The sequence below is a fragment of the Pseudorca crassidens genome, chromosome 17 (genome assembly GCF_039906515.1).
Source record: "Pseudorca crassidens isolate mPseCra1 chromosome 17, mPseCra1.hap1, whole genome shotgun sequence".
Taxonomy (NCBI): Eukaryota; Metazoa; Chordata; class Mammalia; order Artiodactyla; family Delphinidae; genus Pseudorca; species Pseudorca crassidens.
Window position 1 is genome coordinate 47,435,365 of NC_090312.1, and position 26,214 is coordinate 47,461,578.

Below are 26,214 nucleotides of genomic sequence, written 5' to 3' on the forward strand. Positions count from 1 at the left end.
AACCATCTATGAATCTATAATAATTTCAAAATGAAAAGTTAACAAAGGTATAATTGACAATTTAAATTAAGAACAGAATGACTATTTTGAACCATAATTTTACCAATGTCTGTAGTCTAGGAATAACTAACTCACTGCAGCAGGAAGAAGTGGCACTGAATTAGGGGCTATGGAAAAGGCAGAGATATTAAATTGGTAAGATATAAGAAATAACTAAAAAGTCTTTAAAACTATTAAACACAAGGATGCAGATAAGCTTTTTTTTTAAAAAAAAAAGTAACTACCTTAACGTGAAATTCATTATCCAATAAGATATTCTGAGTCTTCAGGTCATGATGAAGTAGAGGAGGATTCATATTGTGCAGGTAATTTACACCTAGTGCAATTTCATGCAGAATACGAAATCTTAATGGCCAAGGAACATCAGGATATTCATTTTTCTTCATATATATGGAAAGAAACAAAACTAAAATTAGTGGCCAAATTTATTTCCACTTAGAAAATGAAATATTCCATGAGGAAATATAGTATTAAACTGAATATCTGGTATAACTAAATTCAGGGCAAAAAGTACTCATTTTGTTATATTACCAATTTGACGTTATTTAACATCCTTGTATCTTACTTTCCTCAATTTTTAGAGAAAATAATGACTTTACAGTACTGATATTTCCTTTTAGTTTATACTGGTAATGCAACTACATGGTATGGGGTCTTTCTTCAGTTGAGACAGTTTTAAATTATTTTTTATCTATATAATACCCAAACATATATTTATACTCATAGCCATCTTCCCATTCTATGGCTTCTTATCAAATAACTTGTGCCCATGAATGTGTACACACACACACACACACAATTTGTTTCTATTCAAAATTTATATTTTAAATTTCCTATTAATATAAAACCATACTTGATTATGATGATAACCACTGCATCAATTAAAATTATGACCATAATATATTTACTTACTAAGCATTAATACTTCATATTTTTAAATCATATATTTACTTGCATTTCAGCTTGAAAAATTAGCATTTGGGAGTTTTGCTTTTGTGAAGGAGACAAAAATCATCTTCATTTCTAAGTATATATAACATAGAAACATTAAAAATGTAATGTTTTCTATTTCCTGGTACTTACAAGTGACAGTCATCTGAACTTTCTTAAATGTTTTCTGAACATAAAAGTTAATACAAATTCCCAGGAGAATGAACATACTCAGAAAAATTAGATAATTTGGGAAAATCCAACAATGAATCTTCAGGGACCATGCCACTGGGTACATTTTACTAAATAATATGAAAAAGTATGCTTCCACTGAGCTCAAAACTGTTCTTAAGAATTTTTTTTCTGCAGATGGGTCAGCTTATAGTTCATTGATTAACTAACTTGGCAGGGGAGTGGCTCAAAATACTTGTCTTTACATAGTATTTTGATTTTTTTCATCAATCTTTTGTGAGGTTGGGGGAACGTGCTTCAAGATAAATCCTGACCTAATAATACAGGACACCAAAAGAAACACAAAACACAAATGTTCAACATTACTTCCTCTTGTATACACAGATTCCCATCCCCTTGAGTAACTGAATCTTTTAATCTTTAAAAAGGTAACTTTTTCTGAAAATTATATAGTTTAAAGAAGTAACAAGGCCTCTCTGCAGTATAGTGCTATATGGAAGCTTTTGATCATGGAGAGGAAGGTAGATGAGTGCTCACTATGTATTTTATGATTCCTTCCAGGAGTCAGCAATCCCCCTGTAGGAGGCTCTAGAATTTCTAATGGGCTCCAAATTTGGGTACCAGAGCATCTACTGTGGTGCTGGGGTATGGGAAGACAACATTAGAATTTATGCTTATACTCATTTAACAAAAGGAAACTGTGTTTAATTAGTATTTGTATCTTACTTGCTGTGTTGGTTACACAAATCTTATGCACTGACACTAGTTACTTTACTCTGTCCTTGTTTCAGATGGTCCTGTCACAAACAGAATGTGTTGTATCCTGAAATAAAGAGGAAGTCACTCCATGAGTGGTGACAGTGGCACCCATTCTCTCTTGTTTGCTTATAGATCACTGTGATGTATCAGAATTTAGGAGTGTTCAGTGACTAGATTTTACAGATTATGTTACTACTCAGTTTTAACTAAAGCACCCCTCACAAAAGAGACCGAGTTCTTTAAAAATATTTCTTGACAGAAACTGCAGGCTAGAGATAATCTTAGTAATATGAGAGCAAGCAAACAACAATAGATGGATACACATATTTTGAGAATGAGGACACCCCCCACAACCGGGCCATATTTGTTTACTGATGGGCTTCACAATTAAAGCCAGATAACTGATACCTTGGGAAAAAGGTACATGGCTCATGCCATTGTCTATTATTGGAAAAGCTCATGTATTTGATACTCAGATTTATTTGGTCTATTAATTCAGAACTTTATGAACTGGTATTATTAACATTTAATTTGAACCCTACATTGTCTTTAACATAAAATGAAATCTGGCTTAAACTAACAATAAATTGTATGGTGTGCAGAGTTTATCTTTTCTCTCTCCTGTTCCTCTCTTACATATATAGACATGTGGATATTAGAATTCAGTGTAAACCTCAGGAACAGTAACCTAAGCAAAATAATCTAGGTCACTTAGAATGCAGGGTCTGACTCCACAGTATTTTTTTTTTTTTTTTTTTTTTGCGGTACCCGGGCCTCTCACTGTTGTGGCCTCTCCCGTTGCGGAGCACAGGCTCCGGACGCGCAGGCTCGGCGGCCATGGCTCACGGGCCCAGCCGCTCCGCGGCATGTGGGATCCTCCCGGACCGGGGCACGAACCCATGTCCCCTGCATCCGCAGGCGGACTCTCAACCACTGAGCCACCGGGGAAGCCCCACAGTATTTTTAACAACACAAAAGAAGCCATAAATGGTGAAGTTTTTCATTATTCTTATTTTGATTCATCTATATATCCCCAAATAATCTGATCATTTGTAAAACGAAAGTACTATATAGGTTGAATAACAGAATTACAACGACTGAAAATGTATAATACTTACCCTATGTAGGAGTTCATTTAATGACCCATTTGGCATGTATTCAGTAACTATTCCCAAAAATTCAGGCTCATTGCAAATTCCCAAAATTGGAAGAATGTAACTAAATCTAGCTTTGTGTAAAATTTCAGCTTCTCTTAAGACATCATTTCTTTCACTAAAGAAAGAAAATGTATAATTATTTCAAAGTAAGGAAAAATACACAATTATCAAGCCCATAAATATTAGTTAATCCTGGATTTTTTCATTCATTAGCTTTTGACCTCATGTAAATTATGCAGCTTCTCTTAGTTTCTTCGTGTTTAAAGTTGGGATAATATCTACCCTATATATTCCATAGGTCTGTTTAGAGACCAAAATACCTGTATAAGCCACTGACAGAAAAAAGTGCTACATACAGATTATTATTGTACTCTTCTCAGGAAAGGGAAAGAATACCATGTTTAAGTTTATAAAGTCTATATTAGAATGATAGGTGCTTGAACTAATTACATTAAGTTTATGTTGTATTAAAATGATCACATTTGATTAGACTATTATATTAAATTTTATGGTTGCATACCATGTAAAAATTTTCTAAATATCCTGAATATTAAAACACTTAAGTGTTGTAGATTTTAATGACTAGATGATAATAGTTGCATAAGGGTCAATAATGCTTAGAAATTATATACTGGAACACAGGAAAAGGACACTGAGAACAGGTAAATGCTTAGAATGGATCCCTGGGCTAACTCTGGATCCCAGGTTCATCTGATTTTTCATTCATAAAACAAATAAATATTGAACATTTATTATGAATAAAGAACTGTGCTCAGCATTATGGAGACTAGTAAGTTTAAAAAAACCAAAAAACAAAACACATAGTCTGTGACCTCAAACTGTCCAGAAATCTTTTTAAGAAAAATAAGTACTCACTGTGGTCTTGATTTACACTTCTCCAATGATTAGTGATGTTGAGCACCTTTTCATATACCTATTGGTCATTTGTATGTCTTTCGATGTGTTAATTATATTGATATTGGTAATTATTCCATGATGATGTATATGTATAGCAAATAATCATGTTTTGCACTTTAAATATATACGATTATATTTGTCAATTATTCCTCAATAAAGTTAAAAAATAAGAAAAGCAAATAAAAAAAGAAAACCAAATACTTAAAATATAAGGCAGAATATGATAAGCGCCATCAAAAACAAGTAAATAAGCAAGCAAATAAATAAATAAATATAGGGAGCTCAGAGAACTAGTAAATCTGGGCTAGGGAGTTGCTACAGCCTTTAGAGAAAGATGTCAACAGTACCTTAAGGATGGATAGAATTTCAACCACTGGAAAAAGGGCATCCAAGATATGTGGTCCCTCCCCAAGATGGAAGAGATTTTGCCTTTCTTTTTCATCTGTGTCTCCCCAGGATCTGGAACAGTACCTGGCACACAGAATTTGTCTAATAGATGTGTATCAAATGAACTCAAGGAAGTTAAAGTACAGGCTATATCTGGAAAATGACAAATTGTTTAATATGAATCAGGATGTGTAACAGCGTGTGTAAAGGGAGTGAAGGTGAATAGGGTAGGGTAGGGCCTCATCGCAGAGCCTTAAAGCCAGGTGAGAGCATTTACACTTGATTTGGTAGTCACTGAGTTGTGACTACAGGTTATTGAGCACAGGAGTGACAGGAGTGGAACAAACTTTTAGGATGATTAACTTGGCAGCAAGGTGTAGGATCAGCAGAAGGAGGTAGAGTTTGAAAGCCAGGTATTAGAAGATTATAATACTAGTTAAGATGTGAAGCAATGAGAGTCTGAAACTATAAAGGTTGCAGTGTAAATAGAAAGAAAAACACTAGCTGAATAGAATACCCAGGCTCTGGTGGCTGACTGATTGACCTGATTGACTAAGGGAGGTATATACATATATATATGTGTATATGTGTGTGTATGTATGTGTGTGTATACGTATGTGTGTGTGTACATATATATGAAGGGAACTGCATTTGTCACCAATTTTTTTCCATGGACGATTTGGTATTGGTAGCAGCAGTAATAGAAAGAGAACTGTCTCTAGGAGAAGCTTATTAGGTAAACAATGATGATTAGTTGGTGTTTAAACCACCCAAGCTCTTGATGAATGGCTGCTGAAATAAGAAAAGCAACAGACATTCCAGACCAGACTATGAAGCCTCCTTTAAAAACAAACAATAAGCAAAATAAAGCAAAAAAACTTAGTCATCTATGTTTTGAAGAGGTAATATACTTACATGTTTCAAAATTCAAGAATTACAAGAATGCATAAAGAGTTTCTCTTCTTCTCCCTGCTCTTCAGCCACTTAATATCCCAACTGTGAGGCAACCAATTATACCAGTTTGTGAGACCTGCTTTAATTAAATTTATATTTCCTAAGCTGAAACAGGTCTGTATTTGCCTCATGAAATGTAGGTCAACAAGACAGTTATTGAGTAGCACCTTTGCCGGGAAGGTTCCTGGATACTCTGAGAAAGAATTATAGAGAGGGCATGCTAGGGGATATCTTAGTGATACTTAATATACTAATTCCTCCTCCCATTAAGAGTATGATGCATTCTTCCTTCTCTTGTGATCCTATGATGTGTTGGCCACTTTACTACAGTTGGTTTCATTATCCCTACTTTATATATGAGAGCACGAAGGCTCACATAAATTAATAATTTCTACTGGTCATGCCAACAATAAGTGGCAGATTTAGAGTCAGATTTGAATTGCAATTGTGGGACTCTAAAGCCTTTGTTTTTTCCACTCACTGCTTAATCAGAGAAGGAAAATTCTTGAAGTCAGATTTCAGGAAGAATGAGTGGGAAAACAGAAAAAGCCAAAACAGTTTAAAAATAGGTTTTTATATTAAAAAAATAAAATGTAAAACAGCTTTTATAGACATATTACCAAAATTACCCATAACAAATTTCAGTTACAAAACAGTTACACTGTTTACACAAGGTATTTGAACAAGCTGTCAGACTCATCTACGCATAAGGAGTTGGGAGATTGTTGGGGAAGGTCCACTCGTTGGGCAGAAGTCAGGTTACAGAGAATAATTTACCAATCACTAAAATAAGAACATGTTACAGCACATAAACTTATTTTTCTTTTGTGATCTCAAAGAACAATGCAAACATTATCCACACCAGAGCCCAAGAAGTACATGTATCTGTTATTACCACTTTATAAGTGAAGACATAAAACACCCTGTGAGTCAACTGCATAGCCCAGTCCTATGCTCAGACTACATAAATACTGCTAATGTTAACATTCTAGGTAACAAGTGGAAGAAAAATGTGATGCAGTAATGCCAGAGTGTTGCACTGGTCCTTATGGCTTCTTTGACGGCAGAATTAATTTCCTACCCGATTTAGTGAAGAATTTTAGAAGATGAAATTGTTAATGAGCACGAAAGGGAACTCCCTTCATTTCTTGGCCCCAAATGGCACAAAACTTAGATAAATTAAAATCTTGAGAAGCAGCATCCAAAATGGGAGGATCAATCTCCTTTAAAATACCTAAGGAGTCCATCAGTGCTAGATTTCCACATATTTTAATAGTTGATTCTAAAATACATCTACCCTCTCTAATCAACCACCACCTTTCAAAGTTGACTACATACACATAATTTCCCAGTAATTGCTCCACAGAATTCAAGACCCTGGGTAAATATACCCCCTATATCACTAAATCAGGATTATGGTACACAAAAAGCAGGAACAATTTCTAGAGGTGTCTCAAACTTACTGTGAGATCTAGCCCATCCAAGCCTGATAGCAAGAGAGCAAGTAAAAGCCACAGGCAGATGAAAGTCAATACCATTAGCAGGGCTGAAGCTGAGGAATTTATCTGCTGTTGGATACTGACAGCCTCTAGCTAATCAGGCATCTAGCATGATGTATTTTCACTTTAGATATAGGGGGAGGAGAGGAGAATGTTGCAATCATGGATGTTAACTCACTAAGAATTGAATGCAGGGCCTAGTTAAATTCCTATTGGAAGGAAAATACACAAGACTAGTGACTAGACTCACTGATTAATATATATGGTTGAAAGGTTTTTCTGGAAACAGGAACTAATCTAGCCTTCCCCTGAAATCTGGACATTGCACTAAACTTGTTCCAGGATGGGAGACACATTCAAAAGTTTTGGTCATTTAACAGCTTTCTGATTTCAGTTTATTGTTAGCAAAAATAATACAAGTTTCCTCTAGAGACAGGCTTCCTTCCCTGTGACGGTAAGAGGAGAAACTAAATTGAGTTTGATATCTAAACTTTCATGCCTACATGTGTAAACCAAAAACAACAAAAAGCCCAAACCAAAACGTCCCAGACTCTACAGCAGTGCTGTTCAATAAAAATATAATGTGAACCACATATACAATTTGAAATTTTCTAATAGCCACTTAAAAAAAAAGTAATATCCACCTGTGGCTAAGAGCTACCTATTGGGCAGTGCAGCCCTAGAATTCGACTTCAAAAAAGAAAAAAAAAAGGGAAAAACAAAGCAAACAGAACCCAACTTCAATAAAGAGGACGTTTAGAGTTGGGCTGTGATTGCTGATATTTGGTGTCTGGAGAAAGGAGGCCCAGGAGTAAGAAAAAAAGGAGAGGGCAGTGAAAAGAAGCGTGATTGCTGCATCTACAGAGAAGCCTGCTCTCCCCACCATGTTAGCCCAAGCGTTGAACGGCTGCCTAGAGGTGACGAGGTGTGCGGCCGATCCCAAGTGGTCACCGTCGCTTGGGCTTCAGAGCCCGCTTGCCGGGGGTTAGAGCCAGTGGGGTGGGGAACGCAGATTTCGGGGATCCGCGGTGGAGCCGCCAGGGCGCCCTACCTGTCGAGCAGCGGGGTGTGAATGTGCAGGTGTTTCACGGCCACCTGAACGCGCCAGTCTGCGTGGCGGGCAGAAGACACGGTGCCGGACGCGCCGCGGCTCAAGTAGCGCAAGTCGGCGAGCTTGTGGTACGGGATGGTGGGCAGGGCGCTGCAGATGGCCTCCTCGTTCATGGTAGCGGGTGGCGCGGGCACTCAGGCAGCCGGTCGATTCCGGAAGTGCCCGCCGCTCCCGCGGCTCCACCCCCTGCGCGAGCCGGGTCGGCAGGCCCTACAGCCTGCCGGACATTAGGGCACGAGGCCGTCCATTCTCCGCGCAGCGCACGCCAAGCCGCTGCTTATCCGGAGCCGGAGCGGACTCTTCTCTTCTAGAGACTGGTCAACTCTGCGGCGGCGGGGCGCACAGGGGAGGAGCTTCCTCTCTCCAACCTGGCCCTCCCAGGCGCTGCCAGCCACCCGAGCCCGCCTTTCGGAGCTCCTCCCTCCCCAGACTTCTCAGGCGACGTCAGCGGCGGATGCCGAGGCGGGGATGAGGGCCACTGGCCCGGGATCCTCCCAGCAAGGCTCCGGCCTCGGCCTCAGGCCCGAGATCTCCGCCTTGTGGCGACCAGACGACGTGTGCCACACCGGCGGGGCTCGGGCGGGGGCTTCGAAGTAGGGAAGTGAGCCAGGGGCGCTCAATTTGTCTTCTCTCCCCCCAACCCACAAGGTTGGAAAGGTTTTCTTTTGGGGAAATTTCCTCTCCGCAGCTTCACACCCAGCCAGCGGACCCTCCCACCCAGGAGGAATGTCCTCTGGTCCCATCGGCGCGTCTTCCGGGAGTCGCCAAACACCAGACAGAGGTAGCGGGGTGGGTGTGGCAGCTGCCATTTCCTGACTCCGCGCCTGCGCGGAAAGCCCTTTGAGGACGTGCGGTGGTGACTTACTAGGGCTCCGCACTTCTCAGCCCGGTGAGTCAGGTAGGGGTGTAGATTCACTTGCGTACCTGGACTCCAATCTAACCTCACTTCCAACTACTTCAGTCGTGTGGGGGTGGTTGATAAGCCCTGTCAGAGCTTAATCCTGTCTAAACGTTCAGATGTTTAGTTCCTGTTGAGTGCTTCTCTACTAGGGACGTATTCTTCTCTCTCTTTTTTTTTTTCCTCTCCTGACGTCCATAATTACAGACAGAGATTGAAAAGTAACCTTGAGAGAGTCCCTCCCTTGATTCCAGGTAAGACTGCAAACATTTCTTTCTTATAGATCTGGGAAGAATGCGGTGTTTAATGCCAACCAAAAAAGACTGCAAAGATCTTTTTACCTTAAACAAACACTTTTCTACACCTGAAATGACTATTTTGCAAAGTGTGGTGCAAATATTATACACAATACCAAGCCCATGCTAGGCATTTAATGAATTCTAAAGCAAAAGTAATAGGGAATGCCTGACTTCAATCAGGGATTTCTGCCTACAGAAAATCAGTGCATCCTGTATTTTTGTATTGCCTGAAATGAGAGTAGCAGTGTTACATTTTACAATAAATGGAAGCTGTAATGAAAGAGTGTGTTTTAAAATTTGATAATTTAAAATAAAATACTTAGCTTTAAAGATATGGTCTGATAATCTGTGGTTCATTCCTTAATAAGCTTTTTGCTACAAAAAGTGCTCAGAAAACTTTTCCCATTCATTCATTCATCCAGTCAGTTTACAAACAGAATTCTAGAGAAAGAGAACAAAAATTAAGAAGGGAGGAAATGATCAAAATAATAATTCAAGAATTTCTTCCAGGACCAAAAGACAAAGATGTTCATATTTAAAGGACCCACCAGCTACCCACAGTGACTGAAAAAGGACCTATGTTAAAGCACACCATTAAAAAGAACAGAACACTAAGAATAAAGAGAAGATTCTAAAAGTTTTCAGATGGAAGGAGCAGGAATAAACGGATGAGAATTAGAATGGCATTGGGTTTCTCAACAATAACACTTTTATGCTAAAACACTACAGTGAAATTTCAAGTTTTGTAAGACAATAACTTCCAACCTAGAATCCTATAGTCAAACTATCCATCAAGTGTAAGAATAGAATAAAAACATTTTCACATATACAAGGATGAAAACATTTATTTTCCATCCATCCATCCACCTTTTTTTTTTTTTTTTAGGGCAAGTTACTAGAGGATGTGCTCCAACAAAACATGAGAGCAAGACAAGAAAGAGAAAGACATGGGATCCAGAAAAAAGGACCAGGAGAATGTGAAGGGAAATGCCAGGGTGAAAGATATGTGGCAGAATTAGAGAGCAGTCGTTTTCACCGGAGAAGGAAGATGGCAGACTCCAAGAAGAAAGACTGGTTAGTGTAATTGAATTTATTTAGATTACTAATTTTGAGTATTTGGGTAGTTATATTGATAGATGTTTGATAGATCTAATGAAATACATGATAAAATTCGAGAGAGAACTTAAAAAATATAAGCAAGTAAAAAAAGGAAGCAATTATTAATTCCATGAAAAGTAAAAATTAGACAAGAATGGAAACAGTGTTTCTCCAACTGTTCTGTGGTGGTGAAAATTTTAAGACTTTTTAGAGCTTCTGAAATACTAGTATATTATAAATCTCGAAGGAGAGAACATGCAGCATAGAGCACTATAAAATTTATTTATATTTTTAATTGCATTACTTTAAAATTTTTAAAAATTAGTATTCACTTGGTTCAAAGTTTAAAAGTGTAACAGACAGATAATTCAATAGAAAATTAGGCAAAAGACCTAGGTAGTTCACACAAGGGTATATCTAAATAGCAAATAGCAAATGAATGTGAAAAGGTGCTCGACATCATCAGTCATTAGAGAACTGCAAGTTAAAACCACAGTGCAATATCACTACACAAATATAAGAATAACTAAAATTAAAAAGACAGAATATAGCAAGTGTGGGTGAGGTTTTGTAACAATTGGAACCCTTGTACATTGCTGGTGGGAGTGTCAATTGGTACAATCAATTTTGCAAACTGTATGGCAGTACTATTAAAATTGCAGATATGCGGATCCTCAGCAATTCCTTGCCTAGGTATATGGACATGCATATGCATATACTAGAAAGTTCATAGTAGTGCTATTTATAATAGCTTCAAACTGGAAATTACCCAAATATCCATAAATACTAGAATGGATAAGTGATTCGTGGCCCATTTAAACAGTGGAATACTAAACAGCAATGATATTGAGCAGTGTACAATATTGATGAATTGCACAAATACAATACTGGATGAAAAAGCTAGACACAGAAGAGTATACATTTTATGAGTCAATTCCTATTAAGTACAAAAATAAGCAAAACTAGCCTATGCTTTTAGAAATCAGGATAATGTCTACTCGTGTAGAGTGGTCATAGTGACTAGAAGGGACAGGATGAGGCCTCTGGGGTGATAGAAATGTTCTGTTTCTTGATCTAGGACCTAGACTCTTGGTGCCAGTTGCACGGGTATGTTCAGTTATGAAAATTCTTTGAGGTTACACAATGTGCACTTTTCTGTATATATATATATATGTTATACTCCAATAAAAGGTTAATAGGTTTAAATACAAAATAAATAATATATGTGGGTGTATATTATGTCTCTTACTTTTATTTAATTAGTATTACAGTATATACCTGTTCACCTTGCTTGTCTTTCACTTAGTAATCTATTTCAGATATCTTTCCATACAAATGCATAAAAAGCTTTCTCATTTTTTTTTTAATGATAGATATGCCATAATTTACCCCTCATTGGTGGACACTTAGCTGTTTTCCACATATTTACTATTACAAATTATGCTGCAATAAGTAATCATTACATATGTCATTTCATACATGTGCAAGTGTATCCATATATATGCCCTAGAAGCTGAACTGCTGGACAAAAGAGTTATGTTCATTTGTAATTTTGGTTTGTATTGTTGAATTGACCTTCACTGAGGTTGTTCCAGTTTTCTTTTTCTGCAGACAAATGAGAGTGCTGTTTCTCCACATACCTTATTTCATTTCTTTTCGAGATAGATAGTATAATATTGATCTGCTGATTCCTGTATTTCAGTGCTTCTAAACTCATTTAAATGCTAAGATTCTTTTTATTGCAGACCTTCTAAATATCTGGCTTCAATTTGTTTATCACAACCTCAAACCTTTAGCTTTCATTATAGTTTCACTATTATACAGCTTAAAAATATGTATTCTTAGTGATATGTACATTGTTTAATTAATGCCCATAATGAATGGCTAATGACAGGAAACCTAAAGAATACTAATGATAAACCACATCAACTAAATGAGAAGCAAAGAACATGAGAATAATTATGCAAATTAGGCTAAAAAACAAGCTTCACACCTATATGTTGAATTCATCTATTCAAAATTCTGTAGAGTCATATTAAGTCATATTTTCCATTTACTGAGAATAAAGGTTATTTATATCTGCATGTGCTATTTTAGGGACATGGTAGCTTGAAATGGCATGCTTGAAATCTCTCATAGTCTGTTTTTTTGTTTTGCTTGTTTTTTTAACTTCAATGCCTTTTATTCCTGTAAGTTCTTATTTATTTATTTTTCTAATTTTATTTTTTAAATTAATTTTTATTGGAGTATAGTTGCTTTACAATGTGTTAATTTCTACTGTACAGCAAAGTGAATCAGCTTTATGTATACATATAATGTCCATGGACAGAGGAATGGATAAAGAAGATGTGGTATATATATACAATGGAATATTATCCAGCCATAAAAAGGAATGAAATTGGGTCATTTGTAGAGACGTGGATGGAGCCAGAGACTGTCATAAAGAGTGAAGTAAGTCGGAAAGAGAAAAACAAATATCATATATTAACGTTTATACGTGGAATCTAGAAAAATGGTATAGATGATCTTATTTGCAAAGCAGAAATAGAGACACAGATGTAGAGAACAAACGTATGGACACCAAGGGAGGAAGTGGGGGGGGGGTGGGATGAATTGGGAGATTGGGATTGACATATATACACTATTGCTACTATGTATAAAATAGATAACTAATGAGAACCTACTGTATATAGCTCAAGGAACTCTACTCAATGCTCTGGGGTGACCTAAATGGGAAGGAAATCCAAAAAAAGAGGGGATATATCTCATAGTCTTTAAAATTAGAAACAAGACAGAAAAGTTGAAAAATAAACCACTTAAAAAAGTACAAATGCAAGAATTAAAAACATCTCATATTCTAATTTTTTGGTCTGAAAGCATCTGGTAACCATTGGGGGAAAATGGGTGAAGGATATGTGGGACCTCTTTGTATTATTTTTACAACTTCCTGTGAGTCTATTATTATCTCCAAATAAAAAGTTTTAAAAAGTTGTACCTGGGTGTATTAGTTTCCAGGGACTGCCATAACAAAGAACCACAAGAATTATAAAAAGGTATGTAAATGAGAAGTAAGGCTTCCTGATTCTTCAGATCTCCAGTTCACCTTCCCTAAGACAACAAATAAATTTAAAAAATATTATATGCCATAATGCTAGGTGCTGGAAATACAGGGATAACAAAAGACACATGGTCTCTGTCCTTAAAATGCTTTTAGTGTTCTAAGGGAGATAGAACCTAACCATACAATTACAGTAGAGTGTGATAAATGTTCTGGTAGAGAGGTCCAGGGCACACTCAGAAATTAGGGGAAAGAAGCCTGCATGGTAATTTAATGAAGAGAGGTAAGGCAAACTGCCCAAAGTCATAGAGTTTTTAAACTACAGAGACATGATTCCTGCACAAATCTGTTTGAATTAAAGCTCATATTCTTTCTGGGAACTGCTTGCTGTATCACTAGGGTATTACATTTTCAGTTTCACTTTATATGATGTCTCAGGAGAGGAATTTAGTAGCAAGAGGGAATTTCCCAGCTACAAAAAGACAGTGATGGACAAAAATTTATTATTAAGGGACATTTCATGGGAAATTCCATTTTCTTTTGACATTTTACTTGGCAGGTTTCCAAGAGTGTGGAAAGATGTGTTACCAGTAGCTCAGTCTGCATTTAAAAATTTTAGCTCCTGAATTAAGCAGGATATTTTGCTTTTTCAAATGTCTTCAGAACTCAAAATCATTTTCTCCAGCTGTCACTCCTAGCTTGTTAGCAAAATATACTAAGATATATTTTTTAGGCAATACACACACACACACTCAGAGACAAAGACACACTTTTTTTTTTTTTCTGCTTTAGGCAGTGGCTATATGAAAGAGATTATAAGTTCAATACCCTTTTTAGTATCCTTTTTTGGGCAAGCATAGACAAAGTTGTGGAAGAAGGCAGAGCTTTTCTTATGGTAGTAGCCAATATAGTCTAGTTCAGGAGTCCCCAACCCCCGGGCCGCAGACTGGTACCGGTGCACAGGCCTGTTAGGAACTGGGCCGCGCAGCAGGAGGTGAGCGGCTGGCAAGCGAGCAGAGCTTCATCTGCTGCTCCACATCGCTCCCCATTGCTCGCCATCCCCCCCACCCAGTCCGGGGAAAAATTGTCTTTCACAAAACCGGTCCCTGGTGCCAAAAAGGTTGGGGACCACTGGTCTAGGTCATAACAGCGCCGGCTGGTGCAATTTGGAATCGGAAACATGATTGAAGCAGGGATCCAATGTCAGCAGCTGAACAGGTTGCCAGAGAGAACTCGAAGGTTTATTGGGAACTAAGGAACACTCAGGAAGCTTCTTTGACTTAATTTTTATAATTGTAAAAAGGAATAGAAATGTCTGCCCTGCCAGGGAAACCTTGTTGCACAACTCCTGCCAAGGACACTGTTCACACTGGGGAGGTGCCATTCACGTGGAATACATTATGAATGGGCCCCCTAGAGTTGTGTGATGTGGAGGCCCTATAGCCTACCTGTCTCCCAGGATTGTTCTGAGAGACTCAAGTTATACAATGAATATAAAAGACTTTATAAGTTATAAACCTGTCAATCTATGTAAATAATAATAATAATAGTTATTCTCCTGGCCAGCTCTGCCCTTCAAGCAAAACATTCTTACCTAGTTTAAGAAAGAGAAAAGCAGCCCTTATTAGCTGGGAGCTGGCCTGGCACTCCCAGTGAATCTGTGGCATTCTCCTGTTCAATATAAACACTTCCATAGAACATCAACCTCAGACAGGATTATTTTGTCACTGTAGTGGAGCAAGAAAAAATAAGACCACTTCATTATCATGTTTGAACAGACAGAGGTAAAAACATTGTTCAAACCACAAAAATGATCAAACATTGCCCTTTACTGGCTAATAATAAGTGCCTGCTTCTTCTTTACCAATTATAGCTTTATCTCAATTTCATTATTCTCACTGTCTAGATATAAATTATTAAGATACCTGATCAGAGAATCACTCCTGCTTCCAGACAGCATCCAATGCAGGGAAGATACCCGTTTTCCTTGAATGCTCCTCAGAATCACCTACAAGAAGTCCAAATCCTGTAATAAATTATTTCTAACATCCTTACTGAGATGTCCTGATTCCTCATGGTACACATAACTCCTGCTTGCAATGAGTCAGTAAACCCAGATTTATAGAACTGCAGATGTGTCCCTGGTGGTCTTTGGATAGAGGACATTGTTAGATTCATAGAGCAGTTATTACCCAGCCTGGAGCCCTCACTGTCTGCATTTCAGTTAAACAACTGGCTCCTCTAACTTCTCTAGGGACTTAGCTATGGTGTAGGTTCTTTTTCATAGCCCAGAACTCCTGAGGAAGAGATTCTGGTTGGCCATAATATCACCCTTCAAGTCCTTTGTGGATTATGGGGATATGGACATGAGGTACTGAATTTCTAAAACAGCAACAACAACAACAATATCGACAACAGCAATAATAACTAAGACTTATAGGTTAAGAATCCGCCTGTGAATGCAGGGGGCACGGGTTCAAGCCCTGGTGCGGGAAGATCCCATATGCTGCGGAGCAACTAAGCTCGTGCACTACAACTACTGAGCCAGCTCTCTAGAGCCTGCAAGCCACAACTACTGAGCCCGCGTGCCACAACTACTGCAGCCCACGTGCCTAGAGCCTGTGCTCCACAACAAAGAGAAGCCACCGCAATGAGAAGCCCACACACCGCAACAAAGAGTAGCTGCCTCTCGCCGCAACTAGAGAAAGACCGCGCACAGCAACGAAGGCACAATGCAGCCAATAAATAAATTAATTAATTAATTAAAAATAAACAAACAACAACCTAACACTTATATAATGCTTGCTACGTGTCAGGGACTCTTCTAAGCAATTTCCATAGAGTAAATCACTTAGTACACCAACACTATGCAATAGATGCTATTATCACTCTAACTTTGCAGATGTAGAAACTGAGGCACAGAGATGTTAATTACTTGTGTAAGGTCCCACAGCTCTTAAGAGGCATAGCCAGCAATTGAACAAAGGAAATTATATTGCTATATTCTGAATCAGTTCAACTGTTCTCATGAAGTAATAGAGTACTGAGAGATGGAGTGTGAATGATTTGGCACCACTCAGCACACTTTTATATGAAGAGTTATTTTATACGTGAGCAAGGATATCTTTTAAAGAAGTTCAGTCGAGCGATCTTAAAGTGTTGATGTGTCTCTTTAATAATAGTGTCTGTTAGGAATAATTTAAACTTTATGGAACTAACTCCATTGGCTATAATTTGCTTTTTCTTTTACATATGAACATTTTAATTCGGCATTTATTGACTGTCTATGATGTGAATCGCTCTTTGGTATGTAGTATGGGACACAAGCTCTACATTGCTATCTACAGAATAAATAAGCTCTACACTGCTGTCTACAAAAGTGATGACTAAAGTCTTTATATACATCATGATGATTTAAGTCTTTATATACATCATTTTTGTCGTTTAGAAATCTTCCTTATTATAATAACAACTTGGAATTGGAATATAATTGGCAATAACTGATCTGATTCTAGAAGAAAAATATGGGGCTTTGGCACCCAATGGAGTTAAAAGTCTCCTTCTTCATTAATCTATGTGCATGACCTCTTTGGTATTTTGTAATCTCAGTGAGTCTCATTTCCTTCATCTATTAAATAGTGAAAATAATACTTTTCTTAAGGCTGTTAGGAGAATTAAATAGGATAATGTGCATAAGATTATACCCAATAAGTATTAGTTTTCTTTCTCAAAGTAAAATATTTGGGCCTTGCCAATTTTAGTCTAAGTGAGAATTATCAACTTTATGATTGTCAAAGCTGGGTTATGAATTAGTGAAAAATGACTTAAAAACTGTGTAGCCATGCTGTTGTTTCAAATGTGATCTCTATGCAGACATGGGCCATATCTGTTTTGTTCAACAGTGCCTAGGACAATGAAAGTGATAATAATACACCTACTATCACCTTAGACTGTGGAAGGATGTTATGGCCAGTAGAAGACTGCAATTCTTGGGTGAAAAGTGTGCAGAATTCTCTAATGTGCTCATTTCAAGTTTTTGTTTTATCAAAGTTACAAGTTCATGTTTAAAAATCATTATAGTTCACAAAGGTAAAATTATGACAAAAGTACAGGATTTTAAAAAATATTTGCAGCCAATATTCTGATAACTCTCTGAATCTAAACTGAATCTCTAAACTCTTAGACTGTAGTCTAAATAGCAGTAGTATTTTCTTTCACCTATTTAGAAAATTAAAATATTATTAAAGAAGCCATATACAACTGAATATGTTGGATGGAAGATATTTTATTTCAAGCATAATTAGGTATTAAGTTTATTCCTTTTAGTAGATTTAGTGAAAACTTAGTCATCTGATTGAATGAATATATCAATCTTCTTTAAAAACTTATTATGAAATAAATAGATGAAAGAAGTATTAAAGTTGAAATAGTAACTTCTCACACATAAAAATGTTTTACATTCTACCAAATACAATATCATTAAGACAAGCTTGTGTTGTAATTATTATCTCTATTGAGATATGATGGGGCTAATAAATGATATCATAAAGGCAGGAAGATTCCAAAGAGAAAGGGAAGAAAAAAAGATGAGCTACTATGTTACCAAACCTACAAGTCAGGTAAGATACTTCTCTTCCCCTAGGAAGGAGTACTGGCCTGATGAGGGAAGGGGAATGGATGGTACAGCGAGAGCCTGGGTATATTATTCCAGTGAAAGAACTCCTCCTGGAAGAAAATACCTGGAATGAGGGGATGGTGGTAAGTGTTCTTCCCAACAATTACCATTTTAAAGATGGGAAAACTAAGTCTAAGAGTAGATTGACTAGCTTCAAGTATTACAAGTAAAAGGTGATAGAACTGGGAGTAAACCAGATGGTTTATTTCAGGTTTATCAGAGGGCCCTTATTAATGAGGTACACGATATAGTATCCTAGAATCACAGTAAAACCAGGACCTATACATGTAAAAGTCAGAGCCGAATATCATAAATTTGCAGCTTTCTTTATATTTGCTTTGTGATGAGGTAATGAACTTATTAGAATAAAAGTATATATTTTTATTTAGTGAGTACTCAAATGGTGCATACATCTGAATTAAATGACTGAAATATCTCAGTTATTAAGAAGCTATCATTGGAGACGTAGCAGAGTGTACATATGTTTATGCACACAGATATTTAACAGAAACACAGTAAAGAGGTTCAATTATATTCATGCTGCAGTATGGAGGTTACCAGAGAGTTAGTGAATGAGGAATTTAATCACTATTATTTTGTAGAGTGTAAATGATTGAGAAAAACTTACAGAAAGAGGTGATCTGAAGGTCAGTTCAAAGGAGAGAATGATTTTTAGCTGTTTCCAGAGAGCTTTTGGTACATTTTAGAGAGGGCTACAAAATCCAAGAATGAGAACCATGTCCCACCAGGACAACTGGTGGGTCTGCACATTTCAAAGAAGCAATAGCATGGTGAATGAAGTCTGTACCTCACTACACTCTGGGCAATAAAATGTTTTAAGAGTCAGGTTCCATAATATGAGTTTGTAACATCTTATCTATAATTTGTGGGTAGATGGGCAAAGGCTTGGCCTTAATCACACATATAAAAACACGTTAACAGGATCATGTTTGGTTTTAACCCCAGTCTCTATTTTAGTACCTGCATTGCTTATCCTTACTGAAACTTGCTTTCCTCATCCGTAAGGGAAGTACTTTATGAACTGTGACATACTAATTAATTTTAGTTTTGAATCATGGCTCTTCTTTAAGGTTTTCTTTGTTCTAGTTTAGTGTCATTTGAGGGTGAACACTGGACAAGGCACATATAGAAAAACACAGGGTATTTCCTGCCTCCCAGGAGTTTTAAGAAAAGAGAGAACAGTTTTTAGAGGCTTAGCACTTATTCCACCCTTGGATGTTTCCCTACTAACATGGTTTCTAAAATTACTCATCTGTGTGGAGCTCAATAAATATTTCTCCACTGACTAACATAAGACAGGCAGATCAAATAATTAGATGTAACACTTTCATTCGTACAATATAGCATGTTATCTTACACATGAAAATTGCAAAATAATGTTCAAAGAGTAACCAAACTGGCTTTTAGGATCTAGCTGTGTCAGTCAGTTTTGGTTTATTATCTCTCTCCTCTGCCTGCTGTATCTTGTATTTATTTATGTAATCTTCATGTATAACTTCTAAACTATAAGAGCTAGCCACTATGGCTTTGAATGTAATGAAGTCACAGAATGATTAAGGAATTGTTTTCTAATGCAACTCTCCCTAAACCTCAAAACATTAGAATAATTCTATAGTCCTCCATTTGTCTCAGTTACTGCTTAGAGCACTAATGCAGCAGGTTGTGTGCCTAGGCATTATGGGGTACTTGCTTTCACTGTTGAGCTTTCTAACACTACAAATAAAACATAGATTATTCAGAAAGTACAAAGGTTCAACATCTTCCCACAAAATCGTTGATGAAGTTATTTCATTAATTAGCTCTTAAAAACAAAACAACTGATAGCAACAGGATACCTATTGATTTATGAGATAAAAAATTTCCTTTGAAAAGATAAATATTGATGCCAATACACTGGTGATGAAGTGGAGCCTAGGGTGTGGGGATGAGGCCAGCTAGCAGGCATTGTCTGAGTCAGGACCTTGAGCTGGGTCAGGAGGAATAGACCTTATTGATCATTGATCCTGGGGGTGAATGACAACATCCTGTGAGATGTCTGAGTCAGTTCTGAAGTAGGTTCTCGTTCAAGTTGGGCAAACATGTAAGAGCAATATATAATTGCTTGGGCACCAGCCCAACCTGGAGTTGATGCTTAGGATGAGGTAGGTAGACAGAGACTAAAGGATCAATTTTTTAAACCAATGAGAAAATCGCTGAAGTTGCTCTACTCAGGGCAGGCGTTGCGGGGTGCAGAGTACAACTGAGGAGTGGTTTATCCTTAATTCTTAAGTGTGCTAAAAGTAGACGTGTAGTTTTATTATATGGTATTTTGGGTCAGTAATGATAGTCTTACATACATGTCTGCTTCTATATGTTACTTATACATTATATATATTACATATGTGTATCTATATATTACATTAGTTCATACATGTACATTGTATAAAATTTAGAAGAATCAAAAGGGGTATAGTGAAAAGTTAGTCTCTACTCCTCTCTATGCCTCCCAGCCACCAATTTCCCTCCTGGAAGGTGAATTACAATTGCCAGTCTCTCACTTCCTCCTTTCATGCTCTTTGTTCTAGCCGATTAATCTCCCCAAGCCCAAGGGCTCCTGCTCAGAAATTTTCCAGCTTCTGCATTTTCCTGTCTGGTTAAATTTAACTTTATTTACCTATCTTTCAAAGCCTCAATGTTTTATTTATTCTTCTTTAATTTCTTTTTTCCAGTTCTCCTAACAAGCTCCCTATGTCTCATTCCTACAGGTACTTGTTCTCACTTCTCATTCATGATCTTCTCTCTTCTCTAGTCTATCTGAAATTTCTGCTTCTTTGAGACTGAAGTCAGACCCTATTTCTTCTGACTGCTCCACCCACCCCCATTGATTTCCTTCTTCTCTGAACTCCTAGGCATCTACAAAGTGGGTTATGCTTCAATATCCCAAAATGATACCAAAATATGTTAAATAAAATATTAAGTTGCATTATTTGGCTGGAACTATATAAATCCAAAGAGGCAAAGAGGTTAGCTCAAAGCTATCAGCTGTTACAATTATCTTTGGTTAATGAAAAAAATTAACATACAGAATTTTTCAAAATATGGTTCTTGCGGTGAAAGAGAAAAAGGAGTACTTGCTGGGGAGAAGTTGCAAACCACTAACTGTACACACATCTAGTACCTAACTATGTAGTCAAGTGGTTGAGAGCATGACCTTTGAAGTCAGGCACACCTAGGCTTGACACTCTCTGATCTTTTGGAGCCTTGGTTTCTCAACAAGGAAATGAGTTAGCAAGTAAAGCACTCAGCACAACGCCTACTGTATGGTAAATGTTCAATAAATGTTATGTGTTATTGTTGTTGTTGTTAAATCTTATTTGCTATTTTGTAAGGTTTGTCTCCTGTGTTGGGCAGAATAGTTGACCCTCTTGCCCCTCCAAATGTCCACATCCTAATCACCAGAGCCTCTGAATATTACCTTACATGGCAAAAGGGACTTTGCCGATGTGATTAAATCAAAGATATTAAAATAGGGAACTTATTCTGGATTATCAGGTAGACCCAGTATAATCACAAGGATCCTTTATAGACGGAAGACGAAGGCAGAAGATTCAGGGAAGAAGAATCCGTGTCAGAGTTAGAGTGATTTGATGTGAGAAGGAGTCAATGTGCTGTTCAGGCTATGAAGATGGAAGAAGAGCCAAGGAATACTGGCATCTAAAAAGAAGCTGGAAAACATAAAGGGATTGTCTCCCAGAGCCAGCAGAAAGGCTTTTAGCCCAGTAAGATCTGGTTCAGATTTGTGAGCCCTAGCATTGTAAGATAATAAGTTTGTGTTGTTTTAAGGCACTAAGGTAGTGGTAATTAATAAAGCATCAATAGGAAATGAGTGTACCTCCCCAGCTGAAGACCAATTTCGTAAAGCTCATAGTGTCCAGAGTAGTGTGGGATGGGAACATAAATGAAAAAATTGGGTTTACTGAGGGTTCCAGCAGAGAGGCACAGCAACTTGTAAATTGCCCTTTATAGTGAAGAAGAGGAAATCAGAGTTAGCTACAAGCCAGGTCTCTTTCTAAATGTGGATTTCCATTACAATATAAATTGAAAATACTGGGGAAATTCCCTATCTCACTGCCCGGGAAAGATGCCAACAGGCCATAAATTCACCTATACTCCAGTCAGGTTTTCCCCCTAAGTGTCCTTGCCTCCCTTACTTACTGCTAATTTACAAGATCAGTAATAATCACTATCATGCACTGGGTGCACAGTCTGTGTCAGGCATTGTGCTAAAGGTTTTGTACACATTATCATATTTAATCCTCACAAAATTCCCATGGTGGTAAAAAGAAATGTGGTACCTTGTTTTTCAAAGTTCAGGTCATGAGTCTCAGTGGAAATTGAAATCAGTTTGGTGAGGATTGACAAGGAATTTTTTTTTTTTTTTTTTTTTTTTTTTTGCGTACATGGGCCTCTCCCGTTGTGGAGCACAGGCTCAGCAGCCATGGCTCACGGGCCCAGCCGCTCCGCGGCATGTGGGATCCTCCCGGACCAAGGCCTGAACCCGTGTCCCCTGCATCGACAGGCAGACTCTCAACCACTGCGCCACCAGGGAAGCCCCGACAAGGAATTTTAAACAATAAAATACAGTAGAAAAATACCAGTGTACTGCATAAAATGAATAAGTATATTTTCATAAAATTTGGTTTCAGTTATACATATAACAAAGACTCTCAAGTTACAGGTGAGTCTTAATTGATAAAATATATATGTATTGGGTTGTGTTGTAGAACATATTTCTTTTTTTTTTTTTTTTCTTGCGGTACGCGGGCCTCTCACAGTTGTGGCCTCTCCCCTTGCGGAGCACAGGCTCCGGACACGCAGGCTCAGCGGCCATGGCTCACGGGCCTAGCCGCTCCGCGGCATGTCGGATCTTCCCAGACCAGGGCACGAACCCGTGTCCCCTGCATCGGCAGGCAGACTCTCAACCACTGCGCCACCAAGGAAGCCCTGTAGAACATATTTCTTATAGTGGGTTACATTAAAAAACTTTTAAACCCACCAGTAAAGTGGTTAAGAGTATAGGCTCTGGCAAAAAGGTTACCTTGGTTTAATCCTAGTTCTTTGTCTTACTAGCTCTGTGACCTTGAGTGGGTTACTTGTTCTCTCACACAGTTACTTTGTCTCCTTGGGGCTCACCTCAAAGGGTCTTTTTGAGGATTAAATGGATGAATCTAAGTAAAGCAGTTTGAACGGTGCTTTAGTAGCAAACACTCAGTTACTGTTACTTTCCCAATGTTACCTGGTTAGCAAGTGGCAGAACTGGGCAGATTCCTGTTCTGTCTGATAAAGTTTAGTCTTGAGTTTGAAATCAAAGGTAATTTCAAGCTGACTTAGGTGTCCCGTCAAAACAAACAAAGAACAAAATAAGTCTGCCTTTACAATAATTTACCAGCAAATTAAAAAGATGGGAACCCTCATCTTCTCAGGAAGTTGGCCTATGTTGGCAGAGTCTTGTCTCTGAGAGAGTACAGGTTTCCTGTCTTGTTCTGCTCTGAGTTACAGGAGAAGAATATGTGGAAGGCACTAGGTTGTTTGACATATAGAACAAACTGGTGACTCACATAAAACTTTACCCTAGGATCACCATATAAATGTTTACATCTAAAAGGAATCAGGTAAAGGAGGAAATCATGGAAGAATCTGGAGGGAGGCCTTCAGCTAAAAGTTTGTGAGATGACTGCTTTTGTTATTGGTTGTATTTGTCTTTTGTTTTTTTCTGCTCTGTTTCCTCCCTCTGCTCCAGCAGGCAGCTGAGGCATTTTATCAATTTCTTAAAAAATTTTCTGATGCTACCTGGTATTACGTGATTTGAGTGTTGGTTGAAATATATAGCCAGGCTATACTGCTTTCACAGGCTCTGAAAATTTCAGAATTTAAGAAGCTAATGAGTTTCTTAAGTTATGCGTAAACCTTAGTTGCTGAAAATTATTCTGGGCCTTTAAAATGCTGATTTTTATATTCAGCCAACAGCCAATTTAAAAATGAATTCCATACTACCTCCAATTTGCTTGATTGTAGAGTAATTTTATATCTAGTTAAGGTTTTGTTGGAATATGTATTTCTAGATTTTACGGTTTGGAAAGTGTGTGAATCCAGCCTCTCTACCAGGATGTGGCAGGGAGTTAGCAGTGTTTTGAACCATCAGGGAAAGGAAGTAGATATATTCAGCACCCTGCCCCATCTCAACACATTCATTTTCTCATCTTAGTAGTGGTAATCTTTCATTTGTTATTTTGGTTTGAACGTTGTTTGTAGCATATGGCCCTAATGCCTTAGAGCCCTAAGTAGAAGGGAAAGTAGTGCTAATAATTCTCTGACGGAGACGTACCCCTTCTTCCCCCACTTCTTTGTTCTTGAAAGATATGATTTCTCTTTTATTATTTATTTATACTTTTTAAAAGAGCAGTTTGAGGTTCACAGCAAAATTGTGGGGAAGGTACAGGAATTTCCCTTATACTCACTGCCCCTGCACATGCATAGCCTCCTCTATTATCAGCATCCCCCGACCAGAGTGGTTCATTTATTACACCTGTTTAACGTACACTAACACATCATAATCATTCAGAGTCCATAGTTTACATCTGTTTACATGACATAGTTTACATTGCAGTTCATTCTTGGTATTACACATCTCACACCAGTCAGAATGGCCATCATCAAAAAATCTAGAAACAAAAAATGCTGGAGAGGGTGTGGAGAAAAGGGAACTCTCTTGCACTGCTGGTGGGAATGTGAATTGGTACAGCCACTGTGGAGAACAGTATGGAGGTTCCTTAAAAAACTACAAATAGAACTACCATATGACCCAGCAATCCCACTCCTGGGCATACACCCTGAGAAAACCATAATTCAAAAAGAGTCATGTACCAAAATGTTCATTGCACCTCTATTTACAATAGGCAGGAGATGGAAACAACCTAAGTGTCCATAATCGGATGAATGGATAAAGAATATATGGCACATATATACAGTGGAATATTACTCAGCCATAAAAAGAAACGAAATTGAGCTATTCGTAATGAGGTGGATGGACCTAGAGTCTGTCATACAGAGTGAAGTAAGTCGGAAAGAGAAAGACAGATACCGTATGCTAACTCATATATATGGAATTTAAGAAAAATCATGTCATGAAGAACCTAGGGGTAAGACAGGAATAAAGACACAGACCTACTAGAGAATGAACTTGAGGATATGGGGAGGGGGAATGGTAAGCCATGACAAAGTGAATGGCATGGACATATATACACTACCAAACGTAAAATAGATAGCTAGTGGGAAGCAGCCGCATGGCACAGGGAGATCAGCTCGGTGCTTTGTGACCACCTAGAGGTGTGGGATAGGGAAGGTGGGAGGGAGGGAGACGCAAGAGGGAAGAGATATGGGAACATATGTATATGTATAACTGATTCACTTTGGTATAAAGCGGAAACTAACACACCATTGTAAAGCAATTATACTCCAATAAAGATGTAAAAAAAAAAAAAGAACACTTGAACAATTGTATTTTTTGTTTTTGTTTTTGATATTTTAGTTTAAAATTTATTTCCTGCCCCCAATCATCCATTAAGCCCCCAGGAGAAGGAAAAGTGGATGTGACTAGAAATAGAGAGAAACTTTCTTCACGACAATAGCCATGGCAAGCTTAGGCACTTTTGGTGAAATCTCTCTGTGAAGTACTGGCAGAGGAATAAAAGTCAAACTGACACAGAAGTATTGCTTTTTTTTTTTCTTTTACATCTATATTGCAGTATAATTGCTTTACAATGGTGTGTTAGTTTCTGCTTTATAACAAAGTGAATCAGTTATACATATACATATGTTCCCATATCTCTTCCCTCTTGCGTCTCCCTCCCTCCCACCCTCCCTATCCCACCTCTCTAGCTGGTCACAAAGCACCGAGCTGATCTCCTGTGCTATGTGGCTGCTTCCCACTAGCTATCTATTTTACGTTTGGTAGTGTATATATGTCCATGCCTCTCTCGCTTTGTCACAGCTTACCCTTCCCTCCCCATATCCTCAAGTTCATTCTCTAGTAGGTCTGTGTCTTTATTCCTGTCTTACCCCCAGGTTTTTCATGACATTTTTTTTTCTTAAATTCCATATATATGTGTTAGCATACGGTATTTGTCTTTCTCTTTCTGACTTACTTCACTCTGTATGAC

At 37.8% G+C, this 26,214-nt stretch overlaps 1 protein-coding gene and 1 long non-coding RNA gene across 15 annotated transcripts in view; one reads left to right on the top strand and one right to left on the bottom strand.

Moving 5' to 3' along the window:
• LOC137210184 (receptor-interacting serine/threonine-protein kinase 2) overlaps positions 1 to 8,298 on the bottom strand; it is a 39,967-nt gene extending 31,669 nt beyond the window's left edge. For 2 of the 7 annotated variants that reach the window (XR_010936309.1, XM_067711816.1), the window contains exons 1-3: positions 7,908 to 8,298; positions 3,060 to 3,213; positions 285 to 440 (exon numbers count right to left, since the gene is read on the bottom strand). Coding sequence is in view for 1 of the 7 variants with exons in the window: in XM_067711816.1 (XP_067567917.1) it covers positions 285 to 440; positions 3,060 to 3,213; positions 7,908 to 8,080 (483 nt within the window). In the remaining 6 variants the exon portion in view is untranslated. The other 5 variants (XR_010936311.1, XR_010936312.1, XR_010936310.1 and 2 more) reach the window with 5 other exon arrangements.
• Positions 8,299 to 8,395: 97 nt separating this feature from the next.
• The window catches only part of LOC137210186 (uncharacterized), a 38,859-nt gene continuing 21,040 nt past the window's right edge, over positions 8,396 to 26,214 (top strand). For 2 of the 8 annotated variants that reach the window (XR_010936318.1, XR_010936315.1), the window contains exons 1-4: positions 8,872 to 9,119; positions 10,051 to 10,238; positions 12,548 to 12,713; positions 17,963 to 18,078. This is a non-coding gene — a long non-coding RNA (uncharacterized lncRNA). The other 6 variants (XR_010936319.1, XR_010936320.1, XR_010936321.1 and 3 more) reach the window with 5 other exon arrangements.